The 25,811-nt window shown below is 35.8% G+C and overlaps 1 protein-coding gene across 7 annotated transcripts in view; it reads right to left on the bottom strand.

The window, feature by feature from the left end:
* Positions 1-25,811, bottom strand: part of TFDP2 (transcription factor Dp-2) — a 179,645-nt gene that overhangs the window by 100,637 nt on the left and 53,197 nt on the right. For 3 of the 7 annotated variants that reach the window (XM_040636721.1, XM_040636722.1, XM_040636723.1), the window contains exons 2-3: positions 24,692-24,809; positions 17,306-17,372 (exon numbers count right to left, since the gene is read on the bottom strand). The exons of 1 other annotated variant lie outside the window; for it this stretch is intronic. In XM_040636721.1, the coding sequence (XP_040492655.1) occupies positions 17,306-17,372; positions 24,692-24,706 (82 nt within the window). In that variant the 5' untranslated portion in view covers positions 24,707-24,809. The remainder of the gene's footprint in view (positions 1-17,305; positions 17,373-24,691; positions 24,810-25,811) is intronic. 3 more of the 7 variants (XM_040636724.1, XM_040636729.1, XM_040636726.1) reach the window with 1 other exon arrangement.

The raw sequence follows: 25,811 nt of genomic DNA, 5'->3' as shown, positions 1-25,811 counted from the left end.
TTAAAAGACTTACATCTCTAGGATAGTTAGTTCACTGATTTAAGTAGACCCTGATCTAACCTGTGTTTTCTAGAAATTTCTATGTCAGTTAACATTTTAAGTATTCTATTTTTTAATTATCCAATTCATTTAAAATTTACGTTGGTATACTAGTTCTAGATATTAAAAGAGAGAACACAGTAATGAAAGAAAATAAAATCTAGAATATCTCTGAATTCAAGTATCTGAGATAGAATAATACAACAGTTATTCAACTATTTTTCTCCAGAATTAGGTAGCAATTTTCTGTATTTACTTTGATTATATAAAATTGATACACATATTCAACAAAACCCTGATGTATCACAGGCCTAAGCCCCATGCATTTTCTCTACCACGCTAACACATATGGTTAAGATTTTCCAATGGCTGTTTCCATGTTTCTTAAGAATCGCTGTTGGTTCATAGTGTGGTCTAAGGAGCTGGAACCGCGAGCCACCTGGGTGGCTCAGTGATTAAGCGTCTGCCTTAGGCTCAGGGCCTGATCCCACAGTCCTGGGATCGAGCCCCGCATCAGGCTCTCTGCTCCGCTGGGAAGCCTGCTTCTTCCTCTCCCATTCCCCTGCTTATGTTCCCTCTCTCACTGGCTGTCTCTCTCTCTGTCAAATAAATAAATAAAATCTAACAACAAAAAAAATTAAATAAATAAGGATCTGGAACCAAAAACCAAGGAAAGCGTTAAAAACTGATCAGCAAAACAATCAACAATTTCTAGAGGATTAGCTGCTTTTCTAACTAAACAGTACACTATAAAATTTTGTGATCCAGAATAGAAAAAAGCTGAGGAAAAGAACACTCAACACAAAATTCATTAATTTCACCTAGGATAACAGACGCAACTCAGACACAGTTTCACTGTTTCTAATCTCTCTGCCTCCAGCAGTTCCCTTTCCTCATATTTGGAACTTCTTTTATTTTCTTTCTCATAAAACATTTCTTTTCTAGTTCTCTTTGTTTGTAAATAATCAATATATATTGTAGAATTTTACTTCACTGATTATCTTGAGAGAAAATTTCAAAACCAGAGAGCCAAAATTGGAGGGGAGGAGAAAACAAGTGGAAACGCCAAGAAAATCTGAAAAAAGAAAAATCTGACAGAATTTTGTCATTGCTTCATCCATTCAACAAACAGATATTAAGCCCCTATGAGTCAGGTACTATGCTAGGGACAAGTCCTACTTTGTTCTCAAGAGCCTGTCATTACAATATAATCTTAAAATACCAATGAGGCTAATAAGATTATACCTATATCAAATTATATTAAATATAGTAAATACATTAAAAATAAATTAGATAAATATGTAAATAAAATTATATATACACACACACGTAATTGTTTTGGTGGAGAGGTTTTGAATTGTTTTGTGCTTTCCACCTCGTGCTAAAGATTCTGACAACAGGAAGAAAGGAATCAATTCTGAAAATTACACATGTATAGTTACAAAGAGGGTATTTGTGGATAAAATGGAAAGAAAACCAAAATGTTAACATTAAGAAAAAATTTTTTCAAAGTCATCAAAGCTCTAAAAGTAATATAAAAATCTGTGTTGTGCTTTATAAATACTTTATTTGAATCTAGTAATGTTTCTTATTACAAAAGCCAACAAAGTCTATCAACCTACTTCCTTCTTTTTGCCAAAAAAAAATCTTCAATTGTATAACTGAAGTCATACAGAAATAAAATTCAATGATAAAAATACACTTGATGGATTCAAACCAAATTTCACTAGATGTTATATTACAGGATATTATATTAATACTTCAGTCTTACTTCAAGTATTAAATGTATGCTATTTTAAAAAACCACATCCATGGCCTTGACTTGTTATAATATCCTTTAAATGAATCTAATGCTTGTGAAGTAATTCTTATAATTCAGCTCCCTGGAATGATGCAACAAAATGTATCTGATATAGAACTGTATACTACAACAACGTTTTATCGTAATTCATAACCAGAACTATGGAAAAGATTCTTCATCGCATTAATCATCAGGGAAATGCAAATTAAAAGCACAGTGCATTACCACTACACACCCACCAGAATGAGTATAAGGAAAAAGATGAAAAATACCAAGTATTAGCAAGAATATGAGCAACAGGAATCTTCATCTACTGCTAGTAACAGGTAAACTGGTATTATCACTTTGGAAAAAGTCACCTGGAAGTATCTACTAAAACTGAGCATATGTACATTTTAACCAAACAATTCCGATCCTAGGTATATGCCTTAGAGAAATGCATGTGTGTGTTCACCAAAGGACATGGACTAGAATGTTCGTAAGATCATTAATGGTAATATCCCAAAACAGAAAACTACCCAGATGTCCAATAACATTAGAATGAATAAATTATGGTTTATTCACACAGTGTAAAGCTACTTACAATCAATTTTTTATACAACTTTTTATAAAAAAGAAGACGGGAAGGGAATGGCTAAAAACAAATAGAAAAAAAAAAAGAGGAGGAGAAACCAGGTTAAATGTCAGATTAGGTAATTTAATCTTTCCTGAACCATAAACATCTGATACTTAAATTGCAAGATTTAATTTTATTTTTTTATTTATTTTATTTTTTTTAAAGATTTTATTTATTTATTTGACAGAGATAGAGACAGCCAGCCAGAGAGGGAACACAAGCAGGGGGAGTGGGAGAGGAAGAAGCAGGCTCCCCGTGGAGGAGCCTGATGTGGGGCTTGATCCCAGAACGCTGGGATCACGCCCTGAGCTGAAGGCAGACGTTTAACGACTGAGCCACCCAGGCGCCCCGCAAGATTTAATTTTAAAAACACTATGTTGGGGGGCACCTGGGTGGCTCAGTGGGTTAAGCATCTGCCTTTGGCTCAGGTCATGATCCCACGGTCCTGGGATCGAGTCCAGCATTGGCATCGAGCTCTCTGCTCAGTATGGAGCCTGCTTCTCCATCTCCCTCTTTGCCCCTCCTCAAATAAATAAATAAAAATCTTTAAAAAAACCACAAACCACCTTTGAACACTACATCAAAAACTAATGATGATGATACAGTGGGTAACTGAACATTAAAAACAAAAACACTATATTGGCAACAAAGCCGTTAAATAGCTTTATGGCATGTTTTTTGATAGTTTGCCTTTGGATTTGGCAACTCATGCACATTTTATGTTGGTCACAAACAAGACAAATATAGATAAGGAAATTAAAAAATGAAAACATGTACGACGTGAGTTTTAGAACTAAATTCCAATTGTAATCAAAATCTTCTTCCCTTAGGGTTTCAAAGTAACCAGTACAGTTGTTACAAAAGTAAGCAAGATGGCTAGCTGAAGTTAAAGATGTGAAGGTTTTCTCCATGAGAATACAATGGGCCATATGGGAACAGGAAACAAAACAATCAGATCAACTCCATTTTCAAAACACTAAATAAGAAATCACATAAAGACCTTTCAATTTCAACAGTACTCTACTCTGCCAACTGAGTTATAAGGTGATTCAATGAAAATGAGTATTAAAACAATAAAGAAACAAGTTTGCAGATATACTTTCCTCCAAAAAGAAGAATTTATCACCTTTTCATAAAAAACAATTATTTCAAGAACTATAAAAAACAGGTATAATCATCATACTTTTTAAAATAAAGCAATTTAGGGGGCGCCTGGGTGGCTCAGTCAGTTAAGTGTCTGCCTTCAGCTCAGGTCATGATCCCAGGGTCCTGGGATTGAGCCCCGCATTGGGCTCCCTGCTCAGGGGGGTCTGCTCCTCCCTCTCCCTCTGTGCTCACTCCCTCTCAACCAAATAAATGAAATCTTTAAAAAATAAAATAAAGCAATTTATATGAACTATGAGAATAGAGATTAAAAATTTATATTAAAAATTTTAAAAAGTCATTTTCCTGTGACACAGGTGTAACATGTTGCGTTATTGAAGCTGTTTATAAATCTACAACATGCAATCAGAACCCAGAGCAAAGTGATGCAATTCTACCTAACCACAATATACATTGTGAAAGCAGTTAACAGGAAGATAAAAGATGTGGTAACCACAATCTATTTAAAAACACTTCAATTTTCTTTCTTTTTTTGTTGTTTTAAATCAGGACTTCTTACATTTTATTTCTAAAAGGTAGTTCTTATTTAATTCTAATATTTAATTCTAATATTTAATTATTTATTATGGTAACCTAACACTATCATTTAGGTTTTATTTAATAAAACTTATCTTGTAGACAAACACAGGAAAAATACAAGAGAGAAAAAGGATCAGATGGCACAGGTCCTTCAGGAAAAGCAAGCTACTGGAATGAGCAGGTCAATAAAACTATTTGTAGAATGGGATAGTTGTCTATTTTCAGATCATTAAGATATTTTTAAATATCCTGAAACCAAACCCAGATTCAAAAGGCAAAGCCAGAACCATTCACTGTGTTTATTAAAATACAATCTCTTACTAAGTCTTGCACCGTAAGAGAGGCCAAACTCACCCTAACATGACCTCAGATTTAGAAGCCTGCCAAAGAATCTGTATAGAAATAGAACCAAATATTGCTTATACCTACGGTTCAAAGTAATATAAAATAAAACAAACGCTTACTAGATATTTCAGGACTTAAACAGTGAAGTAAAATCAGAGAAAGAGAATATGGGCAAATGTTAGCAGCCTTTTAAATTAAACATACAAGTCTAAATTACATAAGCTAATTTATTTTTAAGATCTTGAACACTGAAATAATCTTTAACACCAATTCCCTAACCTTTTTCACCTTTCCAACTCCTTTTAAATTTTTTCTCATCAAGAAAGTAAAGGTTCAGGGGCGCCTGGGTGGCTCAGCAGTTAAGCGTCTGCCTTCGGCTCAGGGCGTGGTCCCGGCGTTCTGGGATAGAGCCCCACATCAGGCTCCTCCGCTGGGAGCCTGCTTCTTCCTCTCCCACTCCCCCTGCTTGTGTTCCCTCTCTCGCTGGCTCTCTCTCTGTCAAATAAATAAATAAAATCTTTAAAAAAAAAAAAAAGAAAGTAAAGGTTCAGCTCTATATCTGAAACTAATAATGTACTATATGTTGGCTAATTGAATTAAAATTAAAAAAAAAAAAGAAAGTAAGTAAAGTTTCCCTTCTTGGCAGAAATACACTATTATGGTCCCTATAGGGAGCCATTCCAGCAGCACTTTTGGTAGAACTGTGAATTCCTTCTGTTCCTACTGCTTAGCCCACAAATTCCTTTATTCCTGTTCCCAGGCTCTGAAGATCTGTTCAAAAATGTTACAAAGCCTGAAACAATTAGTTGCACTACAAATGTACGTACTCTAACCTTAGATGGTTCCCTGATACTACTCAGGGATCCCAGAATCATCTCTAGATTAGAAAGGATTAAAAATAGTATAGAACAGGTTCTAAGCAACAATACTCTTCAAGAGGAGAATTTATAAGTTTCTCTCATAATTAAGTGGTGTTCATCCAGGAAATTCAAAGTTCTTGTGACGTGTAAACATCAATCAATGTAATTCACCATACTCATGGGCTAAAAATACTCCACCATATAATTATTGTGATAGGTACAGGACAAAAACATTTAACAAACTCCAACAACTGTTCACGATCAGAACACTCAGAAAACTAAGATTAGAAGGGAAACTTACTCAACCACCAGATGGAAGGCAGCTATGAAAATTCTACAGCTAACATCATACCTAATAACACAGACTTGATGCTTTCCTTCCTCTAAGATCAGGAACACTGCAAGGATTTCTGCTCTCACCATCTCTATTCAACTTTGAACTGGAAGTCCTAATCAGTGATATCAAGAAAGAAAAAGAAATACAAATTGGAAAGGAAAAGTAAAACTGTCTTTAATTGTAGAGGACATGATAGTATATGCAGAAAATTCTAAGGAATTTATCCAGACTTCAAGTTATATTACAAAGCTGTAGTAATCAAAATGGTATGGCAGTGGCACAAAAATAGACACACAGATCAACGGAACAGAACAGAAAACTCAGAAATGAACCCACAAATATATGGCCAACTAATCTTGAACAAAGCAGGAAAGAATACCCAATAGGAAAAAGAATGTCTCTTCAACAAAGGTGTTGGGAAAACTGGACAGTAATATGCAAAAGAATAAACTGGACCACTTTCTTACACCATACACAAAAATAAACTAAAAATTTATACTGATCTCTACCTCTGAAACCAGTAGCACATATGTTAACTGAGTTTAAATTTAAAAAAATAAATTAGAAAATAACGCTCAAAATTTAGATTAAAGACCTACATGGGAGACCTGAAACCATAAAAATCCTGGAGGAGAGCACAGGCAGTAACTTCTTTGACACTGGCCATAGCAACTTCTTTCTAGATGTCTCCTGAGCAAGGAAAGCAAAAGCAAAAATAAACTACCAGGACTTCATCAAAATAAAAAGCTTCTGCACAGTGAAGGAAAACAATCAACAAAACTAAAAGGCAACCTACAGTATGGGAGGAGATATTCGCAAATGACATATCTGATAAAGGGTTCGTATCTAAAATATATAAAGAACTTATAAAATTCAACACCCCAAAAATGAATAATTCAATTAAAAAATGGGCAGAATACATGAACAGACATTTCTCCAAAGAAGAAACACAGATGGCCAACAGATACATGAAAAGATGCTCACTATCACTTATCATCAGGGAAATGCAAATCAAAACTACAATCAGATATCACCTCATACCTATCAGAAGGGCCAAAATCAACAACATAAGAAACAACAGGTGTTGGTGAAAATGTGGAGAAACCCTCTTGCACTGTTGGTGAGACTGCAAACTAGTGCAGCCACTGTGGAAAACAGTATGGAGGTTCCTCAAAAAGGTTAAAAATAGAACTATTCTATAGTCCAGCAATCTCACTACTAGGGATTTGCCCAAAGAATACAAAAATACTATTTCAAAGGGTTACATGCTGATGTTTATAGCAGCATTATTTACAATAGCCAAATTATGGAAACAGCCCAAGTGTCCATAAATTGATGAATGGATAAAGAGGATGTGGTATAGAAATACAATGGAATATTACTCAGCCATAAAAAGAATGAAATCTTGCCATTTACAATGACATGGATGGAGCTAGAAGAGTATTATGCTAAGTGAAGTAAGCCAGCCAGAGAAAGACAAATACCATATTATTGCACTCATATATGGAATTTAAAAAACAAAACAAAAGAGCAAAGGGAAAAAAGGAAAGAGAGAGAAGCAAACCATGAAACGGACTCTTAACTACAGGGGAGGTGGGCAGGGGTATGGTTTAAATAGGTGATGGGGATTAAGGAGGGTACATGTGAGAGCAGTGGGTGTTGTATGGAAGTGCTGAATCACAATATTTTACACCTGGAACTAATATAACACTGTAGGTTAACCAACTGGAATTTAAATAAAAACTTACCAAAAGAGAAAATCCTAAGGAATTTAAAAAAGACTTACCAGAATCAAGTTACACAAGGTGGCAGGCTATAAGATCAAAATACAAAAACCAACTGCATGACTACATACTAGCAGAGAACAACTGAAAACTGAAATTTAAAATACCATTTACAATTTAAAAAACTCCTCAAACTAATAAGTGATTATAGCAAGGTTGCAGGATACAAGGTTAATATATAAAATTCAACTGCTTTCTTATACACCAGCAATGAATCATTGGAATTTGAAACTAAAAACACAAGGCCATTTACATTAGCACCAAAAAATGAAATACTTAAGTATATAGCCAATAAATACGCGTAAGAGCTACATGTGGAAAACCACAAAACTCTGATGAAAGAAATCAAAGATCTAATTAATGGAGAGATATTCCATTTTCATGGATAGGAAGAATCAATATTGTTAAGATGTCAGTTATTCTCAGTTTGATGAACAGATTCAGTACATACTCAGTCAAAATCCCAGTAAGTTATTTTGTGGCTATCAACAAACTAATTTTAAAATTTACATGGGGGTATTTGGGTGGCTCAGTCAGTTAAGTGTCTGCCTTCAGCTCAGGTCATGATCTGGGGTCCTGGGATGGAGCTCTGTGTCATGCTCCCTGCTCAGGAGGGAGTCTGCTTCTCTCTCTCCTTCTGCCCCTCCCCCCTGCTCCCGCATGCTCTCTTTCTCTCTCTCAAATAAATAAAATCTTAAAAAGAAATAAAACTTACACGAAAACGCAAAAGACTCAGAATAGCCAACACAATATCAAAGAAGAAAAGATGGAGAAATAACACTACCCAATTTTAAAAGACTACTATAAATCCACAGTAATGAAGACAATATGGTATGAGCAAAAGAAAAGGAAAATGATACAATGGAGAGCCTAGAAATAGACCTACACAAATATATTCAACTCATCTTTGAGAAAAGTGCAAAGGCAATTCAATGGAGAAAGGACAGTCTTTTCAACAAATGAGGCTAGAACAACTAGAGATTAACATGTAAAAAAAAAAATCTAGACATAAATCTTACACCTGTATTAAACTGAACTCAAAATGGATCAGTGACCTAAATGTAAACAGCATAACTCCTAGAAGAAAAAGAGGAGAAAGTCTAAGTGCCTTGGATTTGGTAACGACTTTTTTTTTTTTTTTTAAAGTAATCTCTACACCTCACTACACCTCACTTGACCTCACTACCCCAAGATCAAGAGTCATATGCTCTACCAACTGAGCCAGCCAGGGGCCCCTAGTAATGACTTTTTAGAGACAACACCAAAAAGCATGAACCTTGAAAGAAAAAACTGGTAAGATGGACTTCATTAAAATTAAAAACTTCTTTGTGAAAGTCACGGTTTCTCTACCACCAGATAAGGAATGTCAAGTCTCTGTGTACCCTTACAAGAAACATTATGTGTTTGTATGTCATTTCTTTTTAAACAAATGGTTATATACACAACACGTTGATGGGCACTTTTGTTACCTTAATGTGTCTTTGTAGATCATTTAACGTTTGTACATAGCATTCTTATTCCCAATTTTCTATCTACATAGTATTCCATTATATGTATTGAACACTAACCAAATCTTACTGGTGAACTGAAGAGTTTCCAAAATTTTGCTATTACATATAATACTGCAAAAATAAAGCTTCACTTTCCAAATCTGCCAGCACATCAGAACAAATTCCTAAAATTGGGACTGCTGGGTTGTAGGAAATGTGAATGATTAATTATTGTGAAATTGCTTCCCATAAAGGCTGTGCTAATTTATGCTCCTACCAGCAGTACAAGAGAGCATATGTTACCCTACACCCTTGACAACAGTGTTTTATCAAACATCTTAATACTTGCCAACCTTATAGAGTGGAAAGTGGTACTCAGCGTACTTTTAAATTACACGTTTTATGAATGAGGTGGAGTACCTTTTCATCTGTGTAAAAACTATTAGTATTTCTTTTTCTCTGTTTATTCATAAGGTTTGCCCATTCTCTAAAAACTGGATTGTTGGTTTGATTGTTCCTTTGTATCACTATACAATATTCTTCTTTGTCCCTTTAAGGCCTTGAGGCTCTTAGTATATTTTATTTGATATCAATATTGTTTTGTTCACTGTCCATCTTCGGTCATTTCTTATTTTCAGTCTTTCTTAGATTTAAGAATTCTGAATATATTTTTAGTTCCAAAGCAACTTTTTCTATGTTGCAACTGTATCCTCTTGAGAGTTTTCATTCTCTTTTCTATCACAGTTTTCTCTCATCTTTTCCATTAGCTCTGCTTCCATAGGAGGAATCTGTTTGATTATTCAGTGATTCCCTCTGTTGAATTGCTGAATTCATTTTAATAGGTTGTAATTTGAATAGCCGTAGGCTATTGCAATCTCTTGAATGGTGTAGAACTGGCAGTCCGTATAAGATATACATGTTTTAAATTTGATGTGCAAGCAATGAAGGAGCTGGCAAAGTGGAATTGCTCTGCTGAGGTTACAAAGGACCAAGTGGAGGCTATACGGCAGACCTCACTCACCTGCAAAGACAGGAGCAATTCATCCCACAAGCACAACCCTCCTAACAGCGGCTGATCAGGCAGCTTTCCAGAGGACCGTACATAGCTTGCAGGCAAGAATGGCCTCTTTCCACATGCCAGAAATATCTGAGCGTACCAGACCACCCAATAGCGTATGCCTCTCAGGGAACTGAGAGATCCCTGCTCTTCACCAAAGATACTGATGACTTTCAACACCAGACACTATAAAGCTCTACGTTACAATATTTTACCTTCCATTTTTCTTAATAATGCACGATTACATGATTTATAACAAAGACATTCAAATACTCAACTGCTTTTAATTCCTCCACTACTCCCCTGGTTATAACTGAATATAACTATCTTCAGGTTTGTTCTTATTTTAATTAATTATGTAACTTTTAGACCTCCAACTCTTAAATATGTGTCCCCTAAGACAAAAAGCTCTGAAACCCTATTCACTAAATTTCTTAACACTTTTTCCAAAGAGTTTTAAGATAAGTTCCTTCTTTATACACTTCTCAAAGATTAGATAAATAAACATTTTTATTAAAAGTCTGGAAATGTATGGCAAAACAAACTCCTGCAGGGGGCGCCTGGGTGGCACAGCGGTTAAGCGTCTGCCTTCGGCTCAGGGCGTGATCCCGGCATTCTGGGATCGAGCCCCACATCAGGCTGTTCCGCTATGAGCCTGCTTCTTCCTCTCTCACTCCCCTGCTGTGTTCCCTCTCTCGCTGGCTGTCTCTATCTCTGTCGAATAAATAAATAAAATCTTTAAAAAAAAAAAAAAACTCCTGCAGTTCAATATTTCCTGAATGTAACTGTGCTACACATCAAGCTAGACCCTGAAGAAAAAAATAGGAAAAAGGACCCTGCCCTCAAGGAGCTCAGAGTTTAGCAAAAGAAAAGGGTGAGCTATAAAGAAATACAATATAATGTGATAAGGACAATAATAAAGTATGTATAGGGTCCAAAGGTTAACACAAAGAGACACAGGAATCAGGAGCTACAGAGGAATTCGTGGTCAGCTAGATTTTAAAGAGCAAATAGGAATTTGCCCAGTGGCCAAAGGAATTATGGACAGAAGGTAAGGACATACATTCTTTCAACAACGTTCCTAGTCTGGGACAGATACTATGGGATAGATATTTTGAAATACCTGTCCTAGAGCTATAATGATTAATTAAGACGAAGTCTTTGACTTTAGAGAGTCAGGAAAGGGGGACCAATAAGTAAACCAGTCATTAAAGTACAGCATGATAAATGCTATAATAGGGATAAGGAGAATTAGAGGCTTATGGGCCAAGTAGAAATAAAACCTAAACTTAGATATGAGTAATAAACAGAAATTAGCCTTGTGAAATATGTACCAGGAGTGGAATGGAGGAGCATGTCAGGGATCATGGCATTCCAGGCGCAGAGAAGAGCATAGAGAAGGGCAAGGACAGAGACAGAGACAGAAAGTGAAGAGAGAGATGTAGTTCGATGTGGCAGAAGAAGAGGCATCTGAGATAGGGCTAAAGATAAAAGCAAGAACCACATCATGAAGGTTTTTTTTTTTTTTTAATTTTATTTTTAACCAATCTCTACACCCAATGTGGGGTTCAAACTTACAACCCTGAGATCAAGAATCGCATGCTCTACTGATTGAGCCAGCCAGGCGCCCCAAGGATCTTTGAAATCAGAGTTGGACTTTATCTGGAGGGCAATAAGGAACTACTAAACTAGTTTTTTAACATGGAAAGACTGTTCAGATTTGTGTTTGAGTGCTATACTACAGTAAATGAAACAGAAAGAAATAACTCTGGAAGTAAGCACAGCAGGTGCACTAATCTGGGAAATGGTTTCTAGTAATCTGAACTCAGATAGTAGCAACAGAGAGAAAACGCATGGGGAGGGTTGAGAGACTGAGGACGCAGAATGAACAAACCTTATAAATGATTTGATTGGAAGCAGAGAGAAAGACAAAGGAATAAAAGATGAGGCCTCCATGTCTGGTTTGGGCAAAGTGTGGATGGTACTACTATTCAGAGAAGGAAAAGGGGAGAACAGGTTTTGAGAGGGTGAAATAATCAGTTTAATTCTGGACAGACTGAATCTGAGATATAGAGAAGTTACTCAAATGAAGGTATCCAATAAGCAGCTGGATATATAGCAACTCAAGACAAAGTCTGGGTCAGAGATACAGATTGGAGGCTAGTCCATTCACAGAGCAATTGATAACTAAAGCGATGAGAACAGATGAAATTGCCTGGGGAGAACGGACAACATGAGAAGAAAACCTAAGACAAAACCCCACGGAATGCTAACATTTAGAAGATAAAGAGCTAGGAAAGTTGACTGACAGTAGCCAAAAGGGAAGATGAAAATACTAATAAGAGGAAAAGGCGTAAGTGCTTTATGAATACTTACTGGGCGGTATGTGCCGTGCTAAATGATTTATGTGCACTACCTCGTTATAGATGTGGATACTTCGGCTTAGAGAGATCAACTTGCTCAGGTTTACACATTCTGTTTGGGTGTAAGAAGTGCAACCATGATCACACCAAGTCCTCTAGAGGCCTTGTTCTTAACTGCTACACTGTACTGCTTCTTAAGAAAGTCTTAAATAAAAGTGTGGTATCACAGACACACAAAACACAGTGATTCAAAAAGAAACACACCATCCCAGGCAATGAGCTCACCCAGCAGCACCAAGATCTTGGTTTCTAATAACATTCTCCGTTAAAAGGAGTCAGGACTCTGAGAAAACGACGGATCTGAGGAGTGGGCATGAAATATGTAAAATGAGCCTGGAGCATCTTGTAGTGCTAAAAAAAAATAAGTGCTCAAAACAAAAACAAACAAAGAAAAAAAAAAAAACCACAACAAGGGACATAATGTCAAAGGGACACAGAAAATCAACTGAAAGCTCCCAATGGCCACAGTTGTAACAACTTAAGCAGAAAATTAAGCAGTACTGGACTATATAACCTAGAGTATAAACTAAATATCATGAGTCCATACTAATATAAATAAAGCAGTAAATATATAAATAAATAAGGAGACAAATCTAGGGTGCAAAAGAATTCCAAATAAATGATGTAGATACTCCCTCCTACAGAGGTAAAGCAACCTCTCCGCTCCTCAAATATGGGCTCCACATAATGACCTCCTTTCAAAGACTACAGTACGGAAAGTGGGAGAGGGTGAAGAGTCACTTCACAGTACTGAAACATGACAAACACTACCTCAGCCAAGTGATCAAGGTTCACATCAACAATGATAAGTCATGTTGATAGTATGGGCCTTTGATATGCTGTGATGAAAATGGCACTTTTTCTCTCAAAAACTCAGTAACCCTAATCTAATCATGAGAAACACATTAGAAAACCCCATTTGAGGGACAATCTACAATATATCTGAAAATTACACCTCAAACTTATTAAAAGCATGGAAAGTCTAAGATATCGTCACGGCCAAAAAGAGGCTAAGGAAGATGGTCATGAAATGTAATACGGTATCCTGATAGCTCTCCTGGAAGACAAAAAGAACATTAGCTAAAAACTAAGAACTGTGAAGAAGTATGGACTTCTGTTAATCAACGTATGTTAATTTTGGTTCATTAACTGTAAAAACTGTACTAGACCAACAGAGGGTGAGAACTCTCTGTACCTTTGTAATTTCTCTGCAAATCTAAAACTCCTTCTAAAATTAAAATGTTATTTCAAAAAACAAAGGGGGGGTGTGCCTGGGTGGCTAAGTCACTTAAGCGTCCGCCTTCAGCTCAGGTCATGATCCCAAATTCCCAGGATCCCAGGATCCAGCCCTGCGTGGAATTCCCTGCTCAGTGGGGAGTCTGCTTCTCCCTCTGCCCCTCAACCCGCTCTCCTGTTCTCTCTCTCACTCTCTTTCAAATTAATAAATAAAATCTTTTAAAAAATAATTAAAAAATTAAAAAAAAAACAAAGGGGGAAATTAACTGTGTCAAATGCTGATAAAAAAGAAAAAAGACAACCAAGAGCAGTTTCAGGGACTAATGGAGTCAAAGACATTTCATTGGGCAGAGGAGTGAACTAAAGCTGAGAATGGGATTTTAAATGTATGGTTTCTTCCAAGAAGTCTGACAATGAGGGAAGATCAAATCAGAGCTGGAAGTAGACATCAAGTTAAAGAAAGTGGTTGTTGGGTTTTTTTTCTTTTAAATAAAGGTACAATTCACATACCAAAAATTCACCTTTTAAAGTGTACAATCTAGTGGTTTCCAGTATGTTCACAAAATTAAATAATCATTACCACTATGTACTTCCAGAACATTTTCATTACTTCAAAAAGAAATGGTATAATCAAAGGAGACCTAAACATATGAAATACGTTCATGAATAAGAAGACTTCACATTGTTAAAGATGTCAATAAAACCAAGTGATTTACAGATTCAATGCAATGCCTATCAAAACTCTGAACAGCCTTTTTCACAGAAATGGAAAAGCTGATCCTCAAATTCACATGGAATTTCAAGGAATCCTAAATAGCCAGAACAATTCTGAAAAAGAATAAAGTTAAAGGGTTCACAATTCTCAACTTTGAAACTTATTACAAAACTACAGTAATTAAAACATTATGGGACTGACATATGGACATATAGACCAGAAATAAGCCTTCACGTATATGGTCAACTGATTTTTGACAAGGGTGCCAAGACCATTCAGTGGTCAAAGGACAATCTTTCAACAAATAGTAATAGAAAAACTGGATATACTTATTCCAGTCTGACTCTTAAATCATATACAAAAATTTACTCAAAGTGGATCAAAGACCTAAAGAACTAAAACTATAAAATTCTTAGAAGAAAGCTTTAGGGAAAATCTTCAGGATGCTAGATTTGGCAACCATGTCACAGGTATGACACGAAAAGCAAAGGCAACAAAAGAAAGAATAGACGAATTGAACTTAAGCAAAATAAAGAACTTTTGCACATCCAAGGAAACTATAAAGACAGTGAAAAGACAACCTACTGAACAGAAGAAAATATCTGCATATCATTCATCTTGTAAGGGATTAATATTCAGTATACATAACAATTCCTAAAACTCAACTCCAAAAATGATTAATCCAATTCAAAAATGGGCATAGGACTTGAGTAGACCTTTCGAAGATATACAAATGGCCAATAAGCACATAAAAAGATGCTCAACATTACTAGTCATTAGCGAAATACAAATCAAAATTACAGTAAGGTATCACTTCACATCTACTACGATGGCTATAATAAAACAAAAAACAAAATAAGTACTGGCAAGGAAGTACTTGGAGAAAGGAGAAATTGGAACTCTTGTGCACTACTGGTGAGAGTGTAAAATGGTACAGCTGCTGGAAATCAGGATGGCAATTCTTTTGAAAAATTAAAAAGAGAATTACCATATGACCCAGAAATTCCACTTCTAGGTATACACCCAAAGAGGGTCCCAAAGAGATATTTGTACTCCCACGTTCATAGAAGCATTATTCAAAATAGCTAAAACACGGAACACAATAACTAAAAATGTGTCCACTGATGGATGAATGATAAGCAAAAGTGGTATATATACATAATGGAATAGTATTTGGCCTTAAAAGGAAGAAAATTCTGAAATACTACAACATGGATGAACCTTCAGGACATTATGCTAAATGAAATAAGCCAGTCACAAAAAGACAATTACTATTAGGATTCCACTTACATGAGGTACCTACAGTAGTCATTCTACAGAAAGTAGAACGGTGGTTGCCAGGGACTGGGGGGGAGGGGAGAACGGGGAGTTATTGTTTAATGAGTACAAAATTTGAGTTTTGCAAGATAAAAAGTTATGGATATGGATGTGGTAATGGCTACACAACATGAATGTACCTAATACCACTGAACTATACACTTAAAAATGATTAAAGCTGTAAATTTTATATTGTGCATTTTACTACAATGAAAAAATTGGAAAAATGAGAAGCATTAAGGCTTGTAGTATCTTTTACTGTTTCATAACACATATTTAAATTCTCAGAGTAATTCTACAGACATTATTATTAAGCTAGACTTTGTTATACTGAAATATAGACTTCTCTAGCCTTCTCTCCAGGGCATATACCCTTTGAGGGTATATGTTTCGCTCATAGCTGTCTGTATTATAATGACATATATTTTGTTTCTACCTTTAATGATGAACAATTTCAAACATATACAAGGGAAGAGAGAAAGGAATAATGAAACCCCATATAACTATCACCCAGCATAAAGAATTTAATCAATTCACAGATAGTTTTGTTTTATCTGTAATACTACCCACTTTACTCTTCTTCCCCCAGTGGATTATTTTGAAGCCAATCCGAAACATTGTTATCATTTCAACCATAAATATTTCAGTATGTTCTCTCTACATACCAAAAGATACTGTTGAAAGATACATACAGCAAGATACAGCCAGAGTCCTGCATAAATTCTTGTACTTGTGGGTCAGATTTCTGATGTAAGCATTCCTTCAGTAAGCCATATATGAGACACAGGAATTTTATATGTATTCATTCATTCTACTCTACTTCCTTACAAGTTAAAACACTAGGAAGTAAGGCAATCAGGCAAGAAAATTGAGGAAAAAGTGGCTTGAACAGTTAGTTTCAATTGTAAGAGGATTATTAATCAAAGGGGTCTTAGGGGCTCCTGGGTGGCTCAGTCGTTTAAGCATCTAACTCTTGATTTCGGGTCAGGTTATGATCTCAGGGTTATAAGCTCAAGCCTGTGGGTGAAGCCTGCTTGGGATTCTCTCTCTCCCTCTGCCCTCCCACCCCTCCCTCACTCTCACATGGGTGTTCTCTCTCTCCCTCTCTCTGGCTCTTAGAAAAAAAAAAAAAGGTGGTCTTAGAGACCTCTTAGGAAAGAGATGGAGAAAAGTAACACAAATACCACGTATACTCTCAGGGATGCCTGGGTGGCTCAGTTGGTTAAGTGTCTGCCTTTGGCTCAGGTCATGATCTCAGGGCCCTGGGATCAAGCCCCCACATTGGGCTCCCTGCTCAGCGAAGAGTCTACTTCTTCCTCTCCCTGTACCCCTCCCCCTGCTCGTGCTCTCTCTCTCTCAAGCAAATAAATACAATCTTTAAAAAAAAAATACCACACACACTCTCCCTCCCTTCATTCTCTCTCTCTCCCCCCACCTCTCAGAACTAACTTTCATATGATACAAGTTATTTGGTATATGATAACACAACACCGTCATATTACATAATTATTATTATACATGAAGTACACATGTAGCTGCATATTTTATAAAACAAATAAAACTAGCTCAATGCAGAGAAAATTTCTATTCATCTGTCCTTACCTTTTGTTGGACTGAGATTCTGATCAATAAATCCTCTTAGTTCTGCATTTGTAGAGGTCAAACCAACCTGAATAAAATAGTTTTAAAAATTAAAAATAGGATCCTTAAGTATTATGTGGTCATTTAATAAGCTATTTTATACTTTCTAGTGAAGCACCATGTCAAATAATAAAGATAGCCACATAAAAATGAATTAACTATGTTATTGATAGGAGTAGAATTAAAAAGAATACGTTGCTTGAAATGGGAAAAACAGGAACTATCCAGGTTAAGATAAAAATTAATGAAATAATGTTACTTGTGAGTGCAACTGAAATCTACAGATTCTATTGATTTTTTTTTTTTTGAAAGCAAGTAATGGGGCAGCCCTGAAGTTGCCAACAGATACACCACAATTCCACCTTCATGCTGCCCTTAATTTTTATTGTTCATAATCACTGCCTATGATGCTTTTCAACATTATGATATGTAATGGATCAGATAAAGACCATTAACACCACACCGAGGAGGTGAGGTCTACTGGTCTCAAATCCAACTGCTTGGGCTCATACTCTGGCTCATCAAGACTACTATGTGCATGGTCATGGTCAAGTCACACAAACTCTCTATACCTCAGTCTCCTCAACTGTAAACTGAAGGATGCTAGAAGTGCTTACCGGTTTAGGTTATAGAAAGATTAAGATAGTTCATGTAAAGTGCCTAGCACAGAGCATGGCACAAAGTGCTCCATCACGTTAACCTTCATTATTATTAATATGGTATCTGAGGGACTATCTATAGCAGGCATGTTTATAAATTCACCTTTAGACAATTTATTTCATTTAATGTGATAGCCACTGGACTTCTTGGAATCACAGAACTAAATATGGTAGTATCATCAGAATTTTAAAAATTTATTATAGAGACAGGAGGAAAAAACCCTCCATTTTTGAAAACTTGACATAAAGCAAAATTCCAATAAATGATTCTACTATTACTATTATGTTATTGTTTTAATCCTTATAGATTCGTAATCTTTAAATATCAATGTTAACTTGGTACCTCAAACATCCTTTCAAAGTACTAGCACATTAAAAAGATTTGAAAGCACACAAATCTTTATAACTTTGTATCTGTGCACTTAATGTTATTTTTAAACTACCCACTGCATTAGCATTATATATTCTTCATGAGCACTCATTTGATACTTTATAATTTCATAATGTAAGAGCTAATTATTTCATTATTTAGTAATTCAAATGCACTACTCATAGCTGTTTCTTTTTGTCAAGAGATATGTTACCAGAAATATTTCTACATATCATTCACATCATGGAAAAGTAATTTTGATGCAACCCATCTCTAGCATCTAATGCTAATTTTTTACGACCGCAGCTGAGTGGAAGACATATAAAATGCAGCTTCTCAATTCTATGTAGATAGTGGTGCAGATACTTACTTCTATCTAGGTTCTTATAAGTATGGTATTAGAAGTAAACCCTTTCCAACAAAACTGGCAACAAATTACCACCATATGGATCTCCAGAATTGCTCACAAATATTCATGTTAAGTGTTCAATTTGTAAATGCCAAGAGTTTACTGTGGCATCACTAACATGCCTCTCCTAAAAAAAAAAAACAAAAAAAAAACACTTTTCTGCTATAAAACAAAACTTTCATTGGTGTTCTACTGTAAAAAGCAAAGAAGGCAAAGACAGTCCTTAATATTCTATGCTTAATACAATGTGATCGTTTAATACATATATTACAATAATTTCAAAAGCATCAGTTTACACCTTTTTGTTATTATACAAGGATAACGGCAAAAACCTCAACTGAAACCACATATTCACAGCGGAGAGTTCACAGTTACTGGGTTACTGTTATGTTTAAACACCTGCTCTTAATGGCCAACTTCTGCACAGTGAAGCAGAGAACGAATTTGGAAACTTTTTAAGCAGCAGTACATCTGCATCTTAATAACCAACAAATTAAACTCTAAAAAAATTAAGGTCAATTGTGAGTCAATACTGTATGCTGATTTTGGTCTAACAGATGGAGGAGAGGTATTTGTATTTAGAGTTTATATAAATATTACTAAAATTAATTAAAATTTCAAAAATTTATTAGTATCTGCTTTTATAAACACTATAAAGACTCAAACATTACTTGAGAGTAGAAAAAGTTGGCTATGAAAGGCATTTAAAAATAGCTTTTCTTTCCTTATTCTATTTAAGAAGGATATAATAATAATAATGGTTCACAGAGCAAAAGTAAAAGGTGAACTCATTTTATGTAAAATTTTTCACCTAATAAGGTCCTGAGAAAAGTTTTCTATCTGGATATTCAAACACTGTGTTGCATACTGTAAACAGTCACTAAGTGTCTGTAGTATAAAACGTATCCAAGCCCAATTTTTAGGGTTCAAACCATATTTCCCATTAATAACACTATAATTTCACTAACATTTAACATTTTAGATTGACAAAACTGAAAGAAAAGAAGATTCAGAGTGAGATGATCTGTACTCTTGAGTTCAGCTCTGCCATTCACAAGCAACGTAATCTTGGAACAGTCACTGCAAAATGGAGACAATACGTATGTGCACAACAAACTCAGAGAGCTCCTGAGATCAAATCAAATAATTACGTGAATATAACTGTTAGTGACAAAGCAATACCCGAGTGTGGGTTGTTACTCAAATGGTAATGGCTTTTAACCCTTCAACACTGACACAGACAATTCACAAAAGAGAGATGCAAGTGACCAATAAACATACAGAATACCAGTTTGACCTAACTAGCAATTAGAGAAATGAATAAACTACATACCATTTTTTTTTTTTTTTGCTGATTATATTGGCAAAGACTAAAAAGAAAATAAAGGGAAATGGCACTCTCATACACCACTGATTAATATATAAATGAGTGCAACCTTTCTGAAATGCAATTTAGCAACATGAAACAAAAGCCCCCTAAAAGCACACACCCTTTGGGCTAGTAATTTCGTAAGACTTTGCTTTATGGAAATAATCCAATGAGTAAGCAAAAATAAACAAAAAGCTAAAAAAAAAAAAGTGGGAATAACTTAATGGCGAATATTAGGAAACTGGTATAATGTCCATATAGCAGATAACATAAAACAGTCATTTAAAATGATGTTGCAGAGATATTAAGACAAGAAAAGACATTCATCATCGAGATTAAGCTAAATATTAGGTTACAAAACAGTATGACCTCATTTTTATTAAAAATCTTTACACACATTTTGTTATACACACACACACACATATTTGTAAATATAACAGATGTCTTCCTAGGCAAAATTCTGCTGATAATCTCTAGGCTAGTTTCTTTATCTGTATTCTCTAATTTTTCTGTAGTGAGTATCATAGCTTACATATTTTTTAAAAGATTCTTTGATGAGGCAAAAAATACACATCGAATTACCTTTCAAATTCTTTACTGTATACTGAATGAGCTTAAGTCAGAACACACTGCATTTGTGGTCAGTAAGAGTATCAGTGGATACTAGATACTATTTAACAACAATTTTATCCCAGAAACAATGAATATATTGCCAAGTCTACAGACTTTCCTTTTTGCAAAATGATCCATTCCACAATCCATGTAGTTCCAGTATGACTGTTAATCTTTGAGCCTCAATTGTTGCTATGTCAGTAGAAGTGGACCCACGACCCAGACCTGGCCCACTTCTTTCTCCACACTGGCTTGTCTTAGCATGTGGGTCAAGCAGAGTCAACCAAAGCTCCTCAACAGAATTTGAAATATAAGTGCTAAAAAGGAAAAGTTCCTTCTCTCCTTCTGAGGTAAGAATTATAAAGACAATATAGGGTATTCTGCTACCATATAGAGCCAAGAGATGGAAAAAGGGCGATATAGCCCTGACACCATCATTTGATACCCCGTAACCAGATTTGTTTGAAGCCAGAGTACCCTAGACTTTTCAGTTGTGTGAATCAATACATTCCACTTTTAGCCTTAAGCTGTTTTGAATAGGGTTTCTATCATTTGCAACCATGAGACCTACTATGGCATGGGTAAGACAAAAACAACTCTTCAAAAAAAAACTGTTCTCATAAGATATGTAAAATGAGAAACAGAAAATAAGGATGTAAATATGTGAATACATGTTTAATGATGCCTCTGTAGGACCTGGGCAATCTCTTTCATGTCTAAGAGTTACCTACTTCTCAGTGGCATGTGACACAATTGATCATTCCCTCCTCCTTAAAACACTTCCTTCACCTGGCTTCCAGACCATCAAGATAACACTACGTCTTTCCTTTCTGGTCATTTTTCGAGTGTCCTTTGCTGCTTCTCCTCCTCCCCAGATGCTGAAGAATCCCTGTGCTCAGACCCTGGGTCCTCATGTATACTCTATCCATTCACGTTCTATGTAGTATCACTGCTTTAAAATAATTTAATATGAAATGACTCAAAAATTTCTATATCCAATCCCAACCTTCCCTCTGAGCTCCAGAGTCATTTATCAATCTACCTAGCCAATATCTCTACCTGGGGATTTTTAGGTCTGTCAACTTTAGTATGTTCAAAATGATTGCTGAGTTTGCCACAAAGTCCCAGAGTTCCCCCGGAGTTTTTCTTTTCATTGAACAGCATAGCCATTTATCCAGTTACATAAGCCAAATACTGAGAAGTCTTCTTTTACTTTTTCCCTGCCCCCATATCCTAATCACTCAGTAACTCCTAATGGCTGTCCCTTCATATACATCCTAGATCCAGCCACTTTTCGCCATCTCCAATATCATTACCCCAGCATGAAATCACCACACTCTGTTGTGTGAACTACTGATGGAAGTGCCAAATGAGTCTCCTGCTTCTACTATGCCCCTCTTCAGTCTATTCACTCAGCAGCCAGGACAAACTTCCTAAAATAGTAAGTCCGGTCATCCAACTATCCACCAAGTCTCCAATGGCTTCTTACTGACATTTTAAATACACACCCATCACCCCAGTCTTGAGGCTTCACGTGATCTGGCTCCTCCTTTCTTTCTGACTTCATCTCCTACCACTTTTCCCTGCTTACTCTGTTCCACTTATAAACTGGTCATCTTGCTGCTCCTTGAACAACCACACCTTTTCCTGCCTCTAACTGGAATGTTCTTTTCCCAGATACTTAAATGGCTGTCTTCCTCTTCTTGGACTGAGACTCAAGAGCACTTCTGTCTAAACACCATCTCCTTAAAGAGAACTCTTCTGAACCCCTAAGTTGAAAGAACTCTACCTGTCATCATTCTCTCTCCTCTTACCCTGTTTTACTTTTCGTCATGACATTTATCATTACCTGGCATTATATATGTATTTATTGTCTTCTCTCACTACAGACACTATAAGCCCTAGGAAGGGAGGAGCATCAGGTACATATGCTGGGTGCGGGGAGGAGAATGCATTACTCATGGCATTGCGACTAGTATAATCCTTTCAGTAAGTATCTTGACAAAACATATTAAAAGCCACAAAAATGTTCTTCTCTATTGCAAAATGGATAGTGAACTTGACTGGTTATTTTCAGACAGTCTATTTCAATTCTTTCCCACATGCGTCAGCTCAGCCCAATCTGAGGCCTGACCTCTTCATGTCCCTAACTCTAAGATATCAAAAGAGGATCAGCTCCTCCCTTATCCCTCTCCCCCTAGGTTGCCATAGCAGAAAGAGAAACACATTGCTCACTGTTTGATTTCTTCCAGATACACAAAATAAGGGGAGTATAATTACCACTGGTTCAAATGCTTTATGTTACTTTAGGGAAACAACTTCTAATACAGCAAACTGTACATATGACTAGGAAGATGATATTTGATTCAAGGTACATTTTAAGCCAAAATATGCTTGTTATTTGAAGGTTAACCAGCTTGTGGTTCAGGATAACTTTTAGTTCCCCTTTTTCCTAAGGAGAAAAAAATCAAGATAATATTCTGCAAGAAAATTCCCAATACACAGACTAAAACTTTGCTTCTTCTTTTCCACAAACAGCACTTTAACAAATATATATATATAACAACCTTAGGTGAAAGCAGACTACTCCTGATAATTTATCCTAACAAAATTAGTTCAATGATAATGAAGCAAAATCTGTATCTGCTTATAGCTGCTTACAGCATGTCAAAAGCAAGGATAACAATAGGAAAATAGAGATAAATCATGGAGGTTTTTTTTTTAATGTTATTCTTTAGATGTATAATGGGCAGTATTTGGAACCATCTGTCTGGCTGACAAGGAGACCTTTTCACACAATATAATGCTTGCTTCTCCTGGTCACAATTAAGTAAACCACTAGTAGATTCCACACTTGAGCAGTACCAGAGGTCCGCCCCAAGGAGTCTGAAATTGGAGCTGACAGGGGCAGACAGGCTCTGTCAAGCTGCCTTCCTTCTTTCCTTCGCACCTCTCTTTCTCTGAACAGGCTGGTTCTGTAACACATATATTGAGAAGCTGCCTGGAGAACTAAGGAGCATAATTTGCAGTGGGAGACAGAGTATGAAGCAGATGCACACAGACAAGCAGGGAGAATATATGGAAACTAAACCCTGCTTCAATTCTTGGTACATTTCAAATTCTTGCACCCAGATCCTTCTGAGGGCCCACTAAATTCTTACTCTTAAAGTCTTGAAGACATTCTCGTATCTTTATAATAAATTCCCTTTTTAAGGTAGCCTAAGGTGATTTCTGTTATGTATAATCAAAGATTCCAACATCATAATCTGGGAACAGGAAAGCAATTTTAAGTTATCTTCCTGTATGTTGCAACATTTATTTTCTGGCATAATCCTTCGCATAACTGCAAACAAATCTATTGATACAGCTGGAGAATAAGCAAATAACTTGAAAGGGCGCAGATTCAGAAATAAAAGCCTCAAGCAGAGGAAAGAAACTGAATTAACTTCTCCAAAACATCAAAAATCTAACGTCCCTTCAGGAATCATCTCATGGAGGACAGCAAGCTTCTTCTGAACAACATCTCAGTATACATATTTCCTTGAGTAAGTCCACAAGAAAAAAATTGGGCCAAAGAAAACAGTGATTTTCTCGATAAGGCTAGTAAATCTCCAGCAAGTACCAAAACAAAAATTTATTACAGTACCAAAAAAGGAGAGGGGTGGTGAAACTTTCTAGAGATAGCAATTTTGCAGCTGTTGAGAAGGCACAACTTGGAAGCAATTTACAAGAGTGCTACCGTGCCCATTCAAGCGCTATATTCAACAGCATTAAAGTTCACTATCTCATTCTTTGCATAAACAAAAACAATTATAAACTAATGCCAGTAAACTGAACTTGATTAATTAGAATACTGAAGAAAATGTGCATAGGAAAAAGTACAACTCACTTTAAAAATACTTACATTTAAAAATTTACAAATACTTACATTTTTTGCCGTCATGTCAAATTGTATTCGATTTAAAATTCTGTAAAGCCATTAAAAAACAAACAAAAAACAAAAATAAAAAAAAACTTCGTCTTCAATAATTCTTTAAAAGAACATCCTGTTAAAGGGGGAAAAAAGAGGGAACAGTAATGTAATAATAATAATAGGCAATGTTTATGTCATATTTACCATGTGACATGCATTGTTCTTTAAGTGGAGCATTTAAATTAATCCTCACAAAAACACTATGAGATATGTACCATTTTAATCCTCATTTTCCAAATAAAAATTGGGGCTTAGAGAGGTTAAATAATTTGACCAAATCAACTCAGCTAACAAATGATAAAACCTGGACTCTGAAATACCACCCTTTGTTGCTTTAGGTAACACACTGAAAGAAACACCAGAGCTTCTTGGAGAAATAACCAACTCTAGGGTTGGGGCAAGAGATGTGCAAGATAAGACTAGAACATTTTATTGTACCTACAGTAAGGAAGAGCTCAAAAAATGATGGAGTCATATTAAAAGTATACAGGAGTCAGCTTAAAGGGCCTACAACTGGACAATCTGAAACAACTGGGCACCAAAGTTTACACTGGTAATAACAGATTATAACAGACTATAAACTCTTTGAATAAAATAACAATCCAGGACTTCATACTGATAGAAATAAATAATAAGGAAAAAGGGAAAGCTCTTCTTTGCAGTATGATACCAAATAGTAAATATAAATGAATAATGCAATTAGAAAACCACCGATTTGTAAACATAATGACTGATTATACAAGGATTATCAATAGATGCTAAAACTTTAGTGGGTGAAAGTTAGTAAGAAACAGGATATTTACATAGTCTTGAAATATCATCCCACAAAATACCTACTAATTCAAGTTTTACCGTGAAGAAACCTGATACACACCACTGAGCCAAAGTGATCAAACCTATCAAGTGACCACTAACAATGACACAAGCCAACATCATGCATCTCCACAAGTGCACTGAGATGGATAGAGTACCACTTCTGAGACATTTCCACCCAAACCATAATCTAAATCTGATCATGAGGAAATAGCAGAGAAATTTAAATTGAGGGGCATTCTACAAAATAATGGACTGAACT

The sequence above is a fragment of the Ursus maritimus genome, unplaced genomic scaffold (genome assembly GCF_017311325.1).
Source record: "Ursus maritimus isolate PB19 unplaced genomic scaffold, ASM1731132v1 scaffold_20, whole genome shotgun sequence".
Lineage (NCBI taxonomy): Eukaryota > Metazoa > Chordata > Mammalia > Carnivora > Ursidae > Ursus > Ursus maritimus.
The sequence above is the reverse complement of the archived record's forward strand: the minus strand, read 5'-3'. Positions and strand labels throughout refer to the sequence as shown.